Source organism: Rattus rattus, chromosome 10, assembly GCF_011064425.1.
Source record: "Rattus rattus isolate New Zealand chromosome 10, Rrattus_CSIRO_v1, whole genome shotgun sequence".
NCBI classification, from domain to species: domain Eukaryota; kingdom Metazoa; phylum Chordata; class Mammalia; order Rodentia; family Muridae; genus Rattus; species Rattus rattus.
In genome coordinates, this window is record NC_046163.1 from 49,381,617 (window position 1) to 49,402,402 (window position 20,786).

General features: G+C 42.5%; 1 protein-coding gene across 1 annotated transcript; it reads right to left on the reverse strand.

Annotated features, from left to right (window-relative positions):
• Window positions 1-1,103: 1,103 nt before the first annotated feature.
• Uhmk1 (U2AF homology motif kinase 1) lies at window positions 1,104-20,556 on the reverse strand. Its single transcript, XM_032914619.1, has 8 exons — window positions 20,128-20,556; window positions 17,714-18,006; window positions 16,886-17,077; window positions 14,584-14,678; window positions 13,104-13,180; window positions 12,860-12,958; window positions 10,904-10,992; window positions 1,104-7,587 (listed from the first exon to the last, which is right to left on the reverse strand). Exons 1-8 carry the CDS (start codon window positions 20,393-20,395, stop codon window positions 7,441-7,443), a joined length of 1,260 nt encoding a protein of 419 aa, XP_032770510.1. The 5' UTR covers window positions 20,396-20,556; the 3' UTR covers window positions 1,104-7,440.
• Between the last annotated feature and the right edge of the window lie 230 nt (window positions 20,557-20,786).

The window sequence follows — 20,786 nt, forward strand, 5'->3', positions numbered from 1 at the left end:
GCTGTTGAATCTCAGAACATTAAGTATCTGAACTCTGCAGCGTGTCTGCCACCTTACTGACAAGCTCTCACAAAGGGCTGTCACTATACTACCATGGCATTTCATTTGCTCCTCATAAACATACAACTATTGTCAAAATAACACCACTTGACTAAAGCTATCCAATCTGATCAAACACAGGGTTAGTAAATCAATCTCCCAACTATGGTTTCTGTTGAACTGGGATGTTGCTGCGTTATCATTAACATCTTTCTACAATTAAAATTAAAAACTTACATACCAGTACTGTCAATCTGGTTCACTATTTACCAAAGTTAAATATATACGTTCTTTTATTCCTTTGGTGCCATTTATTTATGGCACATGTATGCATGCCTGTGCATACATAGGCATCAAATGATAGCCTGTGGGGGTCAGATTTCCCTCCGTCATATGATTTCCAGGGAAAGTGTGTGTGTGTGTATATGAGTGTGTACATATATGTACATGTATCCCTGCTGCCCACAGAGGCCAGGAGAGGGCAGTACCAACCCTGGAACTGGAGTTACACAGTTATGAGAGTCTTGTGGGTGCTGGGAGCCAAGTCTGTGTCCTGTAAAAGAGCAGCAAACACAAGTCACTGACACACATGTCCATTCCTGGGAAATTCTAACGTGAATTAAACCTAGGGCCTCGGGCTGGGAAAAATTATTATTTTTTAATTTCTCAGCTCTTATTTGATGTGCACTGGTGTTTTCCCTATATCTATCTGTGTGAACTACCATGTGGTTGCTGGGAATTGAACCCAGGTCTTCTGGAAGAGCAGCCAGTGCTCTAAATCCCCGAGCCATCTCTCCAGCCTGGGAAAAATTATTAATGGTTGCTTGTAATAAAGATTAAAGCATAAAATACATTTGCTTGTTAGATGAGCTTGATATGTGTACTGTTAGAAACATGAAATAGAATTAGGGCAGTGGAGCACACCTGCAATCCCAGCACACGGGAGGTAGAGGCCGGACGATAGCCAGTTCAAGGCCAGCCTCAGCTACAGAGCGAGCTGAAGGCCAGCCGAGCTACACGGAATGCCTGCTCATTAAAAGAAGGAAAAGAAATAAAAGAACACGTCTTTTCTTTGTAAGCTTTATTTTATCACTCTTGTCCACCACACATCAGGAAGCTATCAACAGTGCATCGCATGGCGAGTCAGTTTACAACGAAACTCAACAAGGCAACTGTGTTTACAGAGAAGTTCTCAGCTAAAGCACACAATGCAGCTCGCTGAACACAGTGCTCACACTTTATAGGGAGGTGGAAATAAAGTCCTCTGCTCCTCAGCAATAAAATAGACATCTGAAGACTGATAATGAAATCAGAAATTTAGGGCTTTGAAAAAAGAACATCTTGGTACTAAAACACATCTATCTACATTTATAGTCCCACTTGGTTCAAACAAACAAACAACATTAAAAAAACAATAACCAATCACACACGAGCAGTAAAACACCACAAAACAGAATCTTAGCATCGGGGATTCGGGAAATGTGAAGAGTGACACGCTAGAGACCCCGGGTAGAGAAAGACACTACAGACAGCACTCACTGTGCACTGACACGGCCCTGTCCCAGCGATGGAGGTGATGGTGACCACCGGGAGTCGGCGCCCCTTACGGCAGGCTTTGGTTTAGGTGATCTGTCACATGTTGCTTAAACAGGACCTTCTGTGCCCAAAATGGCAATTCCACGTCTCCAAAGGAAAACAGTAGTAGGTTTTGATATTCACAACTGACCACTCCAGTGCTGACCAAGTCTAGAGAGCAGACTATTCAAATGTACTGATCATAAATTTCTAAGAATGACAAAAAGATCAAAAAGACGGAGGCCTTTTGAGGATGGGGGGGACCTTCTACCCTAGATTTGGCACTACTTAAGGAATGTTAGAGTATTTCAAGATATTTCAAAAATAATTAAGGGTGAAAAGTAAATCGTGTGGGGAAATGTGACAGCTTTATACTCCGGGGCTCACAGAAGTGCAGACGAAGTTTTACTGATAGACCCTGCCCCGCCCCTTTCCACAAGGTGCTCTAAGTGCATTAGTGTACACGAATGCCACACACACCCCACGTGCATTAGGAGGACGGGGTGGCTGACCCCAGTTTCTCTCAGAGACTGATCCCCAAGAAGAGTAGTGAACACCAAGTACACAAGGGCTGGAATTCAATAACTAGGAGAGACTGATCTGGGTATTTAACCTGGCCTCACAAACCCTGACAACAATCTTTTGGGGAAACAAGGATGAGGAATGCATAAGGAAGGCAATGTCTTTAGACTACAGGTTAAAAAGTTTAGATTCTTAGACCATGACCTCTACGTGGAAGATTGCTGACACCGGGAAGGGAGTCGTTTTTCCTCCTCTCTGCTCACATCAATCTTTGATAGCCTTCGGATGGCTACCTAATAGAGTAACACAGCTGAAAGTCATTCAAGTCACTAAGAGTCAACATACGCATGTTGCTTCTGGATGCTGTCTTAAGATTGTGAATATTAAGAGGCGCGATGGAGAGACGGGAAGAACCTGCTCACTGATAATCAGAAGCTGCTGCTTACACAGGCTCTCAGTAAGAAACAAACAACTCCAGTCTTCTGCCAAGAACGTAACCTGCTTTGCTTTAACAGAGAAGCAGAGCAGAATCAGCTGTGTTTTGTACAACAGAGATGAATGATCTGTAAGGCAAGTAAAAGCGTGGCTGCCTTTCCACTAAACACTAGAACTCAGTTCACCAAACACACACGCCTTCAAAAGAGCCACCAATTTTTCTTTGCATTACCACAGCTGCTACCCAGTTTCATACTCAGGCAATCATTTAGTGAGGTTCCCAGGAACTCCCGCATTTAGAATGGTGCCAGCAAAACACCTGCCATGATAGTGACTCTCTGAAAGGCACACATACAGCAGACTTAAAACAACCATTCCCATAAGCAGCACGAGAATCGGAAAGTGCTGAGTATGGAAAATGAAGTTTTTATCAGGACGACAAAATGTGTGTAAACTTCTGTGTTAAGTCTTACATCCTGAAAACTCACCTAAATAACCATCTATTAAACAGTTTCCTGACAGAACCAGGCAAGATGGTGCACATCTGTGACAAGCAGCACTTGGGAGGCCGAGACAGAAGATCCTGAGCTGGAGGCCTGTCTAGGCTACACGGCAAAACCCTGTCTCCAAAAACTTTCTATCCTAAATGCTCCCTGACTTGCACATATTTCTTTGACAGCTCATTTCTCCTATAAAGTCATAGCAAAAATACTCTAAATTGTTTACCTTCTTAAATACCTAGTACCTGCCAACTGCTTGTCATAGAATGAAGCACTAGTCACTGGTGAACACCATCTGGGGGAGGTGGCAAGGATAAAAATCATGAAATCCATTCTGTGGTATAAGGTAGAGAAAGGATCAAAATTCATTTTTAAAAAAATGGGGACACTCTAAAAACTAAAATATCCGAGTTTCTCCATGATTAAGAATCTAAAATCTAGTTCCAGGACAGACAAGGCTACACAGAGAACCCCTGTCTCGAATACCCAACCCCGCCAAAATCTAAAATGTAAACATACCAGATGAGCTCCACGTGACAGAGCCTTAACAAGAGCAGCGTGTACTTGGGGAGATGGGCGATGCCAAGTAGAGAGTGCCAAACCCTGTGGCAACGAAAGGTGACTTGCTGAGCACCTCAAGAAATCGGGATTCTGTTGAGCTAGCAGTGACCAAGGACTGGTGTGTAAGTGACCACGATTTATAAGAAATAGAGATCTGGAGCAATAAGAGTTGAGGAAGGGACCTGATAAATGAAACTAGATCCCAGAATTAGAGGTGACAGATAACTGGCCTTTCCATCAATATGCCAATTCTGAAATAAGTCAAACTGGAATCGTTTTATACTTTTTTTTTTAAAGTAAGCCAAGGGAATTCTGGACTCACATGAAATCAATCCAAGTTATTCCAAGAAGAAGGCGACCATGCAGTCAGTCATCCCTGGAGCTTTCAGCCAGATGAGTTTAGTTATCTGCCAGCAAACACATGGCGCTTGCCCAGAACCTTAGCTACACATCCAACAGATGGAAAGTCACAACCCGCACCCTAATGTCAACAGGCCAGCCTGTACCCCTTGGTGAGAGTCTACGTAAAGTGCATGGTTACCCGTGTGTCCCTCACCCACTGCGCTGTTACACTTCCCACCCGGTGGGCACGGTGACGCTCATTTTGGTCGACTGTTGAAAATAAAATCGCCTAACTGGAGTGAGAACTACCAAGAACAACGCCAGGTTGTCAGCCGCCTGCCTCTGTTCAATTCACAAAAGCCACGAAACACATGGCTCTAACCCTGCTCCTAAGGTACTCTAACTGAGGCCTCACCTGAGGAAAGCCTAGAGTATGAGAGAGAGAGAGAAACCTATGTCTCTGACACCCCACACCTTTCTCTCGGGGGCAGCAGCTGTTGGCGGGCTCACACACCTCGGCACTCTTCAGCAGCCACATGGCAACAAGGCCACACTGCTCTCATAAAACAGAGACAGAGGAGTAAAACTATGTTAGGCATTTGGTTCTAAAAGCAGCCATAAATTTAGCTCAAGGGATAGCAGAAAGGAAGAGGTCCCAAAGAGAAACGCTGTGCCAATGGTCACACAGGAAGAAGGGTATCCAGTCATAATAATAAACGCAGACTTATGGTGAAATGCAGGCAACAACGCCCTGGGGTGTCCATTCTCTTCTGACTACAGTATGGTAGTTTTGAGAATGGCTCCAAGTTGCTTCCTCCAAATACTTCTAAGAACCCAAAATTTCCCCGAGGGCAATCCACTCCTGTGCCCCCATATAGCAGCGCCTTGGAAGAGTAAAGAACCTAAGAAGGTAAGAGGGAAGGAAGCACAAACCTTAAGACAGGGAGAGAAAACTACCTGAGATAAAATTTGCCCCCAAAGAAAGGGACGAAGTAACATGAAATCTCACCTCTTTACATTACCCCTTAATAAGAGAATTCTAGGTTTTTCAATAACTTCAAAGAACTAAAATTCCTGTGCATATATTTATTGTGAAAATTGCATCTTTTGTAGTATTTATTTGGTCCCAGTTTAAGAAAGATATTAAAATGAAAGTCCTGATAGCATCAGAGGAGGAGGAATCTGCAGCTGTCCACTTTGGTAAAATGGGCTAAGAGCTATCAAACAATGTTTAAATCATAGTAGGTTATCTTTTGTTTTCAAGTCTGTGGCTTCAATATAAACGATTTAATTCAATGAATTCAATGTAATTACTTGGGCTTACCCACTTACTTCCTCAGCTCCCTTAAAATCTAGCTAGCATCGCCTGTAACAAGTCTACAGTGTCAAACACTACACACGCGTAAGCACGTCAGCAAGGATGAGGCTCACAGAATGCTGTGAGCACAGCAGTTAGCAGCACACTGCATGATAAGCCTGGACGCCTACCTGCAGTTTATTTGCAAGGATCTCTTTTTATGAGCTACGGGAACATGTTTGCCCTTTAAAAGAATTCACTTGTAGCCTGTGTTCATCAGTAGAGATGTAGAGACCTGCTACTGATGAACACGGAAGCGGCTCCTCATGTAAAGAGTTATGTTTTAGGAAAGCTTCGTTAGGACTTTACAGTCCTGATTCTATGTTCCTCAAGTCTGACTTGAAAACCAACCACCCAATGAACCCCTGGAAAAGCCTTCTTCCTAAGACACACGTCAGGGACCATGACATAAGAGCAGATGTAATTCATCATTAAATCCCCTTATACCAAATTTAACTTCATAAGAGGGAGCTCTGAAAAATTTGATTATGCTAACAAATGTTGGACAGTAAATGTCTAATCAGGGTAAAATAATTCATCCTGTAAAATGCAAGTTTTAATGGCGTTCTCAGGAACTTGAACAGTATGAACAAGAGACTACATAAGCAGGCCGCCAGCAGGAAAAGAAACACACTCTTCCCTAAGGGAAATAAATAAATAACCTTTCATCCAGGTCAGGAACAGGAAAATTCTGTAACAGATATACAGCTTGTGGGTTATCTGCATGACCAGTGCTTTACAAACGTTTCCTAAGTGTACGCCTTCCCAGGCGCTCTACTGCGGGAGAGGAAGACTGCACGCTCACACTCCTCAGCCCACATGACAGCAGGCGGCCTCTATCAAGGACACACTAGACTGCTATTATTCTCTTAGAAACTGCGTTTTCTTCTTTCCTACTTCCACCTTAAAACCCGTCGGCCTTTCTTCCCTCCCTTTCAGTCAAAAGCCCTCCAACTGCAGTGGCAAGAGCCAAGGGGAAGGACAAGGCAGGGCAGACAGGGAGAAGCGTCCGTGGTTAGCTGCCTTCTCCACAGCTTTCTCTTGTCCTATCTCTGTGCATCTACCTTTTTTTCTGACCCACTTCAATTTCATTATAGCAGAAAAGAATCACATCTGGAAAAATTTTACAATTATCACAAGAGGTTCAGTACAAAAGAGATGAGCCAGTCTTGGGTCTGAAGTAGAGAATGGGGTAGCTTGCACGTACCCACACTTTCTTTGTTCCAGTCACTTCGAAGAGTTGCGTGGAACCCTGGTCTAGACCACTTTGTTCTACATTTTACAGTAATGAACTCCTTTGTCATTTACATTCTATCTGTCACACCAACTTTCAAGAAACCCATAGCCCAAGTCTCTCAAGTGTGAACTGGAAGGAGGAAATGGTTACAGACTGTATTAGCACACAAGACTCACACTGTCAAGTACACTGACTCAGACTTCTCCAGTCTTCCACACCTGCACACCCACTCAAGCATACACACTAGACATAAAAATTGTGCAAGATCAAGCATCAGCTTTCTATTTTAAAAGCCTTAATAGTAATTTTAAAAACATTGATAGGCTCACTGCAGTTTCTTCAGAGGAATATTAAGTCCTACAGCACTCCTTTAGAAAAATTCACAACTCATTGTTAAGAACACGGTAGGTAACTGTTGCTTGACAATGACTTAACGTTATTAGAGCATCCAGTGCCAGCTAGAGTAACAAGGAGATACACCTGACAACACAACAAACATTCTGTGATGTCACCAGCCCTAACAGATTTGTTAATAATATTCACTATGACAAATGACTCGTCTTTGCTTCATCAGCACATGAAATGACATCTTTTTAGGTTACATAGTAAAGAGCAGCACCCGCCCTACTGCACAAATAAAGGGTGCCCACATGGGTGCTCTAACCCCCTCAATGTATAGCTGAGAGGTCTTGTCCTACTCAGTGCCGTGTTTGCAATGTGGTCACTGTTTGGGCAAAGGCTGCACATTGGTAGGATAATAAATGTACAAGTACCCTTTAAAATGGGGAGAGGGTGCTCCTGCATTCAGCTGTGGAATACAATAATCCAAGAAATGGAAGAGGAGAAACAGGAAATAGTCCTTAGGTTACTGATTAAAGCAAGGTTTGATAAAGATATCCCCTCTTGTAGGCACTCAGCGGGTAGAATGTAGCCACAACAAACTTCCCGTCAAACATCCTCCCAGTCAGCAATTTCTGAGCAGCTTTGGAATCTCCAGCATTTGCGTATTCAACAAAGACCTGAAGGAGGTTAGAGAAGACAATGTCATTTCACCACAGTGACTTTGGATTTAGATCAGTGCTTTTACCTATCCCTTTACTATATACCCAGCCACAGGCCACTAACATCTATGAAAGACCATGTAAGACACTGGTCCCCTAGGGTTATAATAGAGTTGAAACTTCATCTTGCCTGGGGTTTTTACTGTGCTCCAGTGTATTACAGCTGCCTACAGTACTCAGGGCAGTAGTACTCCAGGTTTGTAGCCCAGCAACATCAGAGTGCATCGTACAGCCTAGGCTTTATCATGTAAGCGTAAGTATGCTGTGTATCAGTTTGCAGAGCAACAGTACCACAGAGATACAGTTCTCACATATTTCCTGCTATTAAATGCATGACTGTGTATCATCTGGGGATTTTGTTAAAACGTGTGTGTGTGTGTGTGTGTGTGTGTGTGTAGGTCAGAGGACAACTCTCAGGCATCAGCTCTCTCCTGCCACCTTGTGGGATCCTGCAATTATACTGAGGCCGTCACTCAAATGCTGCAGTGACAGGCATGTAACCACTATGCCTAACTCGTATATACATTTTCTTTTGTATGTTTTCCTCAAATTAATCTACCTACAAATCCAGGTACATTTCAAGTTTTTTTTTTTTTTTAATGATGTGGACCTCAGACTCGCAATGTTGTGGTCATCATACATTCCAAGTTCTTACCTCTACTTTCACAAGAACCCATCTCTCATTTGAAAAAAAAGCTCAATTTTCTCCTTGAGATATAAAAGAAAAATTTCGAATAGTTTTCCGTGTGCCTGTGCCTGTCTGTGTGTACACACATAGATACACGTGCCTGTGTACAAGTACAGTTCAGGCTAGAGGTTGAGGACTGGTGTCTTCCTCAATCACTTCTCCACCTTATTTTTAAAAGACAGCATTTTTCAATGAACCAGAGCTCACCAACCAGCTAGACTGGATGGTCAACAAGGCCCAGGTCTGCTGACTCCAGTTCCTCAGTGCTGGACTGCAGGAGCATGACAGTGCTTTTTACATTGATACTGCTGATTTGAAAGGGTCTTCATGCTTGTACAGCAAGGGCTTTCCCATCTGTGCCAATCTCCAGCCCCTTCATTAATATACCAAGCCTCTTGTGACCTATGCCCTGGTCACTTCATCTTAAACAAGTATTCTGTTAAGCATGATGGGGAACATAAAACCTAAGGAATTTAGACCTCTGATGGGAAGAAAAATATATATATATAATATATATGAAAATGGAGAGATGGTACCAATTTTTCTCCTTCCATAAAACTATTTCTAAGCTATACACTATTCTTAAAGACAATGTAATTACCCAATGATAAAACATGCCTTAATTTTAATATATAAAAGAGGCTGGAGAGACATCTTACTGGTTAAAGTGCTTGCCCTACCAAAGTGAGGCCTAGAGACTAGATCCCAAGAACCCATGGGGAATGATAGGCTGGTATAGCAACTTGTGTGAATTCCAGTCTCTGAAAGCAGAGAGACGGGATTCCCAGAACAAGCCAGTCCAATAAGATTAGCCACACTGGAAAGCTCTGGGTTTAACTGAGACCCTGTCTCAGTAAGTATAAAGAGGAAGAGTGATTGGGAATGATTCCTAACATTGAAGGAACTCCTCAGGCCTCCACAGCACACAAACATGCACGCACACGCACGCACACGCACACACGCCATGGTATACAGACACGCACACAAACAATAAGAATGTAATGAAAACTTTTAATAAAAACTGGCTTTACCAACTAATAAATAGATTAGAAAAATTTCGTAGAGTTGGCAAATTTCCTCATACTAATAAAGATTTTTTTCATATCAACTCCGAACTGAATACTTCTCTCCTGAAAATGTTGCCGTTTTTCTGGTCTGAGTTTGTTTCACTCACACTGGGTTTGGTACTAAATCAGATGGCATGGATGCTGACTTCGAATGTTCTTTCCGTGCCCTAACCAGCTGCACCTTGATCTGTGACTAGTCTCCAGTGAGGGTCACATCTTACCAGTTCTCTTTCCTCTCTGCTGGCCAAACTACCTTCCTGAAGTGTGCCTGGAATACCAAGGGACTTCGGGACTGGCGGGATTTGCAGTTTGTTTTATCTGACTTCTCCTTATGCCCTTCATATCCTGGCTGGGATGCAGCCTTCCTAGAATGCCCTTTCCTACCACCCACTCCTAAGGGCCATCTACCTTGACCTAGCACTTCCAAAGCAACACACTTCCTCAACCTAGCTTTCTCTCTTGCACTTATCTCCATTTTGTTAAATTTGCTTTGATTTGATTACTTTTCTAAGCCAAGTGCTTAGAACGTAATAAGATACTGGCTAACAGACAAAACATCACGGCTATATTTAGCATGCTCCTGACAATGAATACGGCAAATGTTAATGCTAGTAGATTAGCAGTATTAGACTATCCTAAGAGCTCTCGCTGGTTTTTTAGTTGCCAGTAATCTTTGTGACATGAACACAATCAGCAGGCATGGTGGCACATGCTGGAATCCTAGTGCTCAGGAAGCTGGACCACGAGGATTCGGTAAGGTACATAACTAGAGTGACTGCAGCCCTCCAGTGGGAGCCCTGCGTCTCCAGGACAGCACCTCCGGTGGGAGACAGTCTGGGGTAAGGAGCACCATGGCGCAGGGATTCAGGCGCCTCTGCAGTGTACAGCCGCAGGGCAGCTCACTCAATGAAATGACATGGCTCAAATGGTAAAAGTGAGGACAAGAGAAACCTTAAAATGTAGTAAAATGATACTGTTTCTCCAAAAGTAAAAATAATCTAGATAAAGCATTTTCTTGTCCTCTTTGCCATGCAATCGATTAGAGAGAAAGTTTCTACCAAGAATGCTGTGAGTGGTCTTCACACAGACAACTGACAGAGGAGTCAGCACTGTCACAGGCTGGTCACAGAGACCCAACTCAGGCACGAGTCTCCATCCAGCATGCTTAAGTCTTTAAAGGATCACTAGTCATTCCTACTGCACTAGGACAGGACCCAGCTGGTTTTCTAAGTTTACTTAATCAGAACAAAGTGAACCAAAGAGTTTTTCTAACTGAAATTAACACACAATTCAGTTAGTATCACTGTTTACAATGGCTCGAAAGTAGACTAGTCTTTTTTATAATAAAATTTAAAAACTCATATAAATTGTGGAACTTTAAGGAAGGTATAAAGGTAAGAAAGTAATGATCACTTATACTGCAAAAGTCTTACGAACACCTTCCCACAGAGCCAGTTAATACAAGACTTTAATTTAATAATCTTCAAATAATTCTGCAATTGTAAACAAATTTGCTTACTTGTCCTCTGCCAGGATTTTCCTTTGGAACAAGCAGAGAAACCACTGGTCCATATTTCTGACACTCTTCTTTTACATCTTCTACAACATCTGGTCATAAAATAACACAGCAGGTAATTATGACTTGAGAATTCAGTGACACATAGCTAAGCAATGAAGTTATTTTCCTTACCTTAGGAAATGAAACATAAGATTATAAATTCAATGCATTAACAATTTTATTTAATAGTCTGTGTTTAACATATTAAACACATTACAGTTAAATAATTCAAAATTTAAAACAACTTCCCAACTTTATTCTGTTTCTCCTCTTGAAGGCAACCAGTACTGTGAAGTTCTTTCTGTCGCTTGCCAGGGTTATCAGTATCTACAAGCAAATGCGCTTTATGTATTTCAAGTAAAACTTTCAACTTTAATCTTTCTGGTTTTTTTATTTTATGTTTATGAGTGTTTTGCCAGAAGGCATAGGATACTTAGGAACTGGAGATACAAGAACATTATGAGCTGCCCTGTGGGTGACTGCCGACCCATCTCTCTGGACAATTTCCCATATTACTAAATGAAATCTTCTCATTTGTTTTATGGCTGTTTACTCTTGGACAGTTTACAATGTTCAAGAAGTTACCCAGCATCTCCAATCAGACGACTTCTAACTATTTCAAAACTTTTAGGTATTATACAATACTGTTTACATCTCATTTACCTTGAGTATTTCTCACAGCTGATGTGGACTTTTTCAAGCAATGTCATCCAAAATTTGTTTTCCTATTCCCCCACAGTATTCACTGTTTAAGTGCTAGGCAACAAAGACGCAGCATTCTGGTTTGAACTAATGTAGTTAGATTTCTTCTACCATAAATGTTTACTGGGTGCCACTAAGCATTCTTTCAAGGATGCTAGCAGTGTTAGCAGCTCATGAACAAGATCCAATTCTTCAGCAGAGAAAGCTAGCACATCAGATATGTGCACACTGGTCACTGTTAATAACTTTAACCAACTGTTTCCAACAAGAAAGATACGATCATTCCAAACTACGGTTCTCTGAAAGGTCAAACTTTCCTCTTGATATTCTTGCACCCATTTAACTTTTAGATAACTGATTGCTGAGCTCAGACGTGACCTCTGTTGTGAAAACCTGCACTCATCCTAGCCTAGGTGCAGGGATTCGGGGGCCTCTGCAGTTTACAGTCCCAGGGCAGCTCCCTCAATGAAATGACACGGCTCAAATGGTAAAAGTGAGGAATCTTGTATGTATGTCTCTCTTGCATTAAAAATAAGAAATAGTCCCACACGAACTGTGAATGTGTCCTGAATGAAAAAGTTGTTAAAAGCAAAAGGCAGAGGTAAAGAGGGGAAATGGCAGCACAGAGAAGGGACAGAGAAGACGGATCAGAGACAGAATCTTAGGGGTAAATCTCTGTGGATCTGTCACATCAGAGAGTCCAAATGGCTCACGAATCAAAAAGGGTGAATATTTTACACATCCCAGAGTTCAAAGTGTGGTGCTTTGATATGTTTTGCCCAGGAAGTGGCACTATTTGTTGGTGTGGCCTTGTTGGAGGTGTGTCACTGTGGGAGTAGGCTTTAAAACCCTCATGTTAGCTGCCTGGAAGCCAGTGGTCTCTTGTTTGCCTTCAGAACAAAATGTAACAAAATGTAGACAGACTCTCAGTTCCTCCTGCACCATGCCTGCCTGGGCACTGCCATGCTCCTGCCTTGATGATTATGGATTGAACCTCTGAACCTGTAAGCCAGTCTCAATTAAATGTTGTCCGTATAAGAGTTGCCTTGGTCATGCTATCTCTTCATAGCAGTAAAACCCTAACTAAAACAAATGGTCTTTTTAAATTTTTTGTTTAGAGAAAAAAAATGAGTCCTAGGAATAAAGTGTACATTGCACAAACATCAGTCTGTGTGTACCAGAGAAACACTACAGTATACTTTGGGAAGCACTAACCTTCATATTCATCTTCATTTTCAAGGTAGTCATCATCCAGCACATTGAGGAGTCTGAGCACTGGAGTTGGAAGCATCACCAGATCTTCAATATGAGGGGCTGTGGAAGTCGATGACAGTATGCTTCAGTAACCATTGCAAACTGATAAGCTGACTAAATAAGGAGCCTGAGAATATACACAGATGACTGCCAAAGACCGGGCTGGGTGGGGTGGGTGGGTGTGGGGATGACAGATACAACTTACCAAAAGGAATGCTAAAGAATGGGCTGCACAAGGCCATCTCAGCAGGGATCCTTCTGCTTGGGTCATCATGAAGCATGCTAAAACACAACAGATCGTTATGAACACTGCCAGGTCTTCTGAGAGGAAACGATCAGGAAAGAGGGCTCACTGTCACGTCGGTACTACCTCTATTAGCATGCACTGCCCAACCATCCCTGTGGAAGGCCAGCTGAGCCACAGTGCAATACACCACGAGGCCTTTCTGACACAGAGCAGCTCTGATGTGATGTCTCTAAGAGGTGAGGCAGGAACTGGGGCACACACGGCAGCAGTGCTTATGGGAGCACAACTCTGTTGTTGTTTCGAGACAGGGTTCCCCTGTGTCACCCTGGATGTCAGAGGACTCACTGTAGACCAGGTTGGTCTCAAACTCACAGAGATCCACCAGCCTCTGCCTCCTGACTGCTGGAATTAAAGGTAAGTGCCACTACCACCCAGATTATAGCAGCACAATTTAAAGACAGAAACAAACAAAAAACAAACATAAAAACCAAAAAAAGTGATGGGATAAATGAATCTTGCCAAATTCCCCTAATCTTAAAGCCATTTTATGCAAAATTCTCTAACATCAGAAACAGACTATTAATAATAATAATGCTCACATGATATGGGCATTCATTTATAAGAAGGTAGAGAATAAAAAACAAGTGTGTAGCTAACAAATGAGAGAAAATAAGGTAGGAAGCAAACAAACACCACAAAAGCCACACAGATAACTCACTGGGAAATAAAGCAAGCCAATTTTAAACAGCAGATGAAACTACAGGGGCCTACTGCACACACCAGGTAACTACAAACGAGCCTCTGGAAATCTTAAGCGCTAGAGTAACCCAGAAACTAAGACTAAAATAACCAATCACTTATCCATGGAAAATCCAGTGTAAAACAAATCAAATTTAAATGATCCAAATGGGAGAAGACCAGACAGACAGAAGGAGAGACGGAGACTGATGGGGCGAGGGGACAACAAAAGAAAACAAGGAAGAGGAGCCAGACGACAGGAAGGAAAAACGAAATACCTTCACCTTCATTTATTGCTCTGAGACAATGCCTCACATGTAGCTCAGTGTATCCTTCCACTATACAGTAGTTCTGCCTCAGCTCCAACACAGTGGGCATACAGACATGTGTCATTGTGCCTGGCTCTCTTTAACATCACATAAAAACAGTGAAAGATGACCCTAAATCTCACTATGATGTTCAGTTTGAAACAAGGTCTCTTTTTGTAGACCAGGTTGGCCTTGAACTCACAGAGATCCCTCTGCCCCTGCACTAGAGGGCTAGGATTAAAGTGTGTGCCACCTCACCTGGCTAAAATTCCTATCTCTGAGGGAATTGCAGCTATATAATTAGGCAATCAGTAATAGTAGTAGAAATAAACTAAAGAAAAAACCTTTAGCTGGCAAAGGTCTGCAAAGCAAGTTATACTTATCTAACATACCTTTTGATAAGGTCTCTGAGGTGATAGGCTGGAATTGCGGCATTCACCACTGCTTTACTGGCAAATATATGATCAATAATAGCAGAACTGTTTGCCTAAAAGGAGAAAAGTTTCCCTGAGGTTACTCGACTTAGCTTGCATTTACTAAGCAGCAGCCACAGGCAACACGAGCACCCATGAGTAACATGCAACACCTCTTTCAAGAGCTTAGATCTTAATTGGAGGAGACTGCATATCATGAATTTCTAGAGGCCCCAATACAGTGCCTGGCACTAAGAACACCTAAGTGAATGGGTAAAACTCTAAAGTCACACGAGACGCAGTTTTATGAACCAATGTGGGTTGCAGTGCCTGATGACAAGTTTGGTCTTCAGGTAAAATAAACTGTCACTGAGAAAAAGGAGGACGTATGAGAATGCTGCCTTTGTTACGTTATTCACAGCTCATTTATAAGCACTAGCACTCTGTCCTTAAGTACTGTGGGGTTAATCTTCACGGTCAATTCAGAATCACTGAGGACACTGGTAAGGTGCCTCTTTGGTTTGCCTGCTGGGACATTTCCAGAGAATAGTTACAGAAGAGGGAAGGCCTACATACCATGTCATGAGCTTGGGGACAGAATAAAGAGAAAAGGGTGACAGCCAAACAAGCACTAGAATGACCTCTCTGCTTCCTGGCCACGCCCTCCCTGCCATCATGGACCAATAGCTTTAACACTGTGATCCACAATAAGAATCAAAAATGCAACTAATACTACATGAGAAGGAACTGTGCTGACTCAGAATGCAGAACTTGTAAATAACTACAAAGATCAGAGACCCACAATCATCACAATCTACTGGTTACTTATCATGAACCACAAACTATGTTTAAAAACTGTGTGACATTTCTTCTTAGCCTTAGTTAGTAGTCTTATATTATATTACTAGTCTTCTAAGTAAATGCTTTGACAAACCCAAATAACTTTGAAGGAGGTGAAAGTAAGGCACTGTTGGACTTTAGAATCTACACTCATGCCCACTGGGCAATCTGCATAAGGTGATAAAACAGATTATGACAATTTATCTAGAGAGACATGCATTTGAGATGCCATTAGTATATGTCATACCTCCAAATTTCACACAAATTTGAGTGTGACCTACTTCTGATGTGCTCTGGGCCAAGCAGATACAATGCAAAGGGCCTAAATACACTCAAAGCTAATATAATGATTGATCCATATTCAGATTAACACTAAAGAAATAATACTAATAGAAAAAAGTGACACTGGTTTTATGCCCATAGCAACACTTTTTGGGCCAAAATAAACATAAGGCAATCCCACCAAAAAGGACAAATATTCCTTCCAAGGATTGCTAAACTGTAAATCAGTGACTGGAATTAAAACAAACCAAACTATAATGCTCACCTATTCTTTAGATGTTTATTATTAAAATATTTAATTTCAAATACTTACTGCTTTTAAAGCCAGATGCAGTGATAATGTCAAAGTCTTACATATATGTCAAGTCTAAAGAATACTGAGACCATCACAATAATAAACCCTCAGAATACATTTTAAAAACTAATTATGGTTAATCCCTAACATAGAGGCATATAAAGAGTTCACACCAATGTCAGGGGTTTGGAACTTAGGAGCCATGCTTCCCCAGAAACAACAAAAGCAGTAGCCACTACAGCACAGCCAACTGAGCTACCTAGCCAGTGCAGAATGTTTAACAGCTTATGAAATATTAATAAATGCAAAGTACAATGGAGCTCGGGAAAGCTTCTAAGCTTGAAGCAGAAGTGATCACCCAGCATGTGACCTGGAACAAGCTATATTATACAACTGTGCCTCTAGCTTTCACCTGTAAAACAACAGCAGCCAATATCCACTCTACCCTCATAGGAATTGTTCAGAAACTTTAGCAAGATTATGCATTAAAGTACTCTTTTTTAACTATAAGGCATTATTAAAGTATTATTTAACTTACCACCTATAATTCCACTCGTAACACTTCTAAAGTTAATACAACTAATTTAGTCAACAAAGGGAATTTCTTTTGCCTGTTTGGGAAAATGTGTGAGAACATTTCAGCAAACACTCACTACACCCCAAGACCTAGATTAACAGCTGGGAGGATACAATGTCATCAGTGTATCTGAAGGTATAGAATGGTAAGGTACTGAAGGCACTATAAAAACATACAGAAACATGAAGGAGAGACTCCCTGAACCCCGACCCCCCGAAATTATCATTATAAAGCAAATATTTCAGAACTGAGTCAAAGCCTCAAAGCAAAGCTGTCATGTAGGTCACCTTCCATTCCTGAGATCTGACTGTATGTTTCAGTTTCATTCCTGAGAACATTTCCAGTAAAATGATTCCAAGGCTCCAGAGATCAACAGCTGAGGTACACTCTGTATCACTCTGCAGGCCGGCCTGGGCCAAGCAATTCTGCAGTTCTGCTTCAGGAGCTCGATACCCGTCTGTCTGAATATACTTCACGTCCTACAGAAGATGAAGAAACATTATAGCCAATAAGTGCCTCACTTTCCATACGTCTCTACCATGAATTCTTCAATGGTATAGAAGGTCACTGACAAAAGGCCATGAATTTGAGTCCTTATCTACCATAATTCTTCAGTTCCTTAACTGGACAGTTAGCACAGGAAAACTGGACATGTTCCATACAGTTGCTCAAAAAGAAGTCTTTTTCAAAGATAATGTCTTCCTATTATACAGTGGTGAGAAAGACACCCTGCAAAAACCTAATAAAGCGTAGAGAAAGAAGGACATGGCTGGACAGTCACATCCATCATCAGCCATGAATAAGAGTTCCATCACCAAAGACACAGGAACAGCAACCCAGCGGCTCACCAGATGCTGACAGTCTTCAGAGCGTTATGTGGGCTAAGTATGCTTATTAATTTCTGAGCTTCCTTGAGCCTCACTAACTCTTACCTGACCTAAATTTATGTCCTTCTTTCACAAAGCATCACTGAAATGCTTTTAATTTGCTACATTAGGAACACGTGGATAGTTTGGATGTACACCTTCAGTCCCTGAATTACCATTGTCATTAAAAATATTTGGCTTGGACCATTAGATTTTTAAACCACAATGGCAAATAAAGGTATTTCTTACCTGATTGCCTTCTTTGAAGCTGAGTCCAAAGTCAATAAGCTTAAAGCACTCGTTCTCCGCACTCCACAGGATGTTTCGTGGTTTGAGGTCTGCATGGACATAGCCCTCATGGTGAAGAAAAGCAAGGGCCTCCAGAACATCTCTGGCACAGTGCTGTATCATCCACATGGAGCAACCCTGGTGACTGGAATATAAAAGCAATTCCGAAACGCTGACATCCAGGAGTTCAAGCAACAGACAGCGTGATGGCACATTTGGAGAGAAGTGTATGGTAAAGACTCCGTATAAAGTCACTAGAAGAAGAAAAAAAGTACAATACTTAAAAAGATCAAATTCATAGTAACTTACTACCCAAGTAGTTAACTCTTCTATAGAAATTTGAGATCGTCTAAAGAGAATTTTATCTTCATGTGTGCACACATACATGCACATGCAAGACTGCTGTGAGAGGTAGTGTTGCACTAAAAACCTGAAATTCCATCGACTTCCATGATTCTCAACCTTCTGAACGCTGCAACCCTTTAACATAGTTCTTCACGTGATCCCAACCATAAAATTATTCTTGTTGTTACTTTTTGTCTGTAATGCTAGTTATGAATCATAATGTAAATATCTGATATGCAGGATATCTGATATGGTTTCAACCACTATGAAAGGGTCACTCAACTCCATAAGGGGTCTTGACCCACAGGTTGAGAACCGTTGCTCTTGACAGACTTCACATTGTCCCCCCCCTTAAGAGTTAATCCTTCTCTCAAAAAAAAAAAAAAAAAAAAAAAAGAGTTAATCCAGTTGGGTGGGTCAATGACCTGTCTAAGGGCCTAACATGCTAAAGAGGTAAGCATTGTCTATGCGTTTCCCAAACACTTTCTGTAAGGCTCCTCTTCAGGCCTTTTGGTTGCCTGACCACTCCCCACGGCCCCTTCAAGTTGCTTACCACTAGCAGCACAGCATTTTCTTTATTTTATTTTTCCTCCCCAGAGCAGCTGCTGAGGTTTTTCTTTTAAAGTCTAATGAAAACTTCCTCAAGCATTTCCCCGGTGTCATTTGGCCACTGAGGCAGTATGCTCCCAAATCACCAGAAATACTGGGAACTCAACTCAGGTCTTCTGCAAGACCAGCAAAGGCTCTTGAATCAGAGACACATTCACACAACCCCACCCCACAGAGCAGAATCACAATGATAAGCAAGAAACCTCACTATTTTTCCAGTGAGCACTATCTTTGGACAGGTGGGTTATTTAAATAAAATAAGGCATGGCGATATATGGCACAAGGTGTTTCACCAAGAACTCAACACTCAGTGGTGGGTGAATATGCCCTTAAGGCATCAAAATAAAATTATTTTTAAAATGTATAATATTAAGTAACCCTGAAAAAGCGAATTGAAGGGGCTGGAGAGATAGCTCTGCTCTTCCAGAGGGCCTGAGTTCAATCTCCAGTAACCACATGGTGGCTCACAACCATCTCTAATGGGGTCTGATGCCCTCTTCTAGTGTGTCTGAAGACAGCTACAGTGTACTCACATACATTAAATAAATAAATCTTTAAATATTAAATAAATAAATATGCACACACATAGATTACAGATAAAATTCTAATGTAATCAAGTACTGAGGCTTGCAAAAAATGCCCGTCAAACACCAAAGTTACAGTGATATACCACTTAGTAAGATTAAGGAAAAAAAAGAAAAAAGAAAAACAACACTAGCGTTAGGACATTCTTCTGCCAATCAGTATTATTGAAAGAAAAAGAAAAGACTTTCTTCAAGCTACACATGGGTTCTATTTGCCAAGATCTATGGCGTTTCTTTACTAACCAAAGTTATAACCGCTTACAAGTTCTCCGTTTGTAAGGGGAATAACAACGAAGACTAGTTTCATCTATCAGTGGCCCAAACATGCTCACATTCTAAATCTCTGAGTCATGAAAATCTTACTGAACCAAATGTACTGCTCCTAAATATCACACTTCCAGAACTTCCACGTAATACCGGGGTCCCTCTCCCAAATTCACACGAAATATGTATCTTGTGAGTTGTTAGTATGTCATTAGATGACAATGATGCCATCGCCCTAGGAATATTTTCCATTTGGAAAAGATGCAGAATTTTCCACTCAAGACATAACAACCTAGCAGACTCATGCCTTTCACTGCAGAGGCATTTCTAACTCCTGGACGAAACATAAGCAAACCGTACTTGACGAAGCATTTGCTACGTAATAATCACCTCCACCGTATACCTCAGACAACTGCGGAGTAAAAGCAGGTTGAAAAGCGATCTGCATAGCCTGATAACTAGAGAGGCCCGATCCTCTCCTCCCACCTAAAGGACCAAAGACCCGGGGCCAGGCATATTCAGACCCTGCTTGGACAGGGTTTTGGGGAGGAGATGAGGGGTAGCCACTATTACCGATGTTCCTGTGACCCTGCAACTGCTCCAGCGCTGCCCTCTCTTTTCGGAAACCATACTCCGCAGCCGAGGCGGCAGCCCCGGTGGTTCCCGGAGGCAGGAACTGCTTGAGGGCGCCGGGGGGCGAGCCTGGAGTGCCGCAGCAGCGCACCCGGTACACCGAGGCCGAGGAGCCGCTGCCCAGGCGGCTCTGTACCTGCCACAGCCGCCCGAAGGCCTCCAGGAAGCGCGGCGGCTCGGCGCCCCACGCGCAGCCGGACCCGGCCATGGTGCGGGCTGGGGCGAGGACACGCGAGCGGACACGACGCGCCAGGCAGGCCCGCGGCGCCCGCCGTCACATCCCCGCCCGGACCCGCCGCTCCGCAGGGAGGGGCCTGCAGCGCCCGCACCGACTCCCGGGACCTCAGGCTGCCATGACACCGGAAGCGGGAGTGCTCAGACCAGCGACCGGAAGTGGGAGAAAGCCAATCCCACAGGCTGAAGGGGGAGGAGCAAATTGGGGCGGGACCTCCAGGGGGAAATTTTTGTTTAGCCGAAAAGGACTAAGAAATATTAAACTTAATTATTAGATATGGTAGTGTAGCACAGTAAGTGCTTGTCTTACATGCGCAAGGAAGGCCCTGGATCCAGCAACACATACGGTGATTATTGTTTGTTGT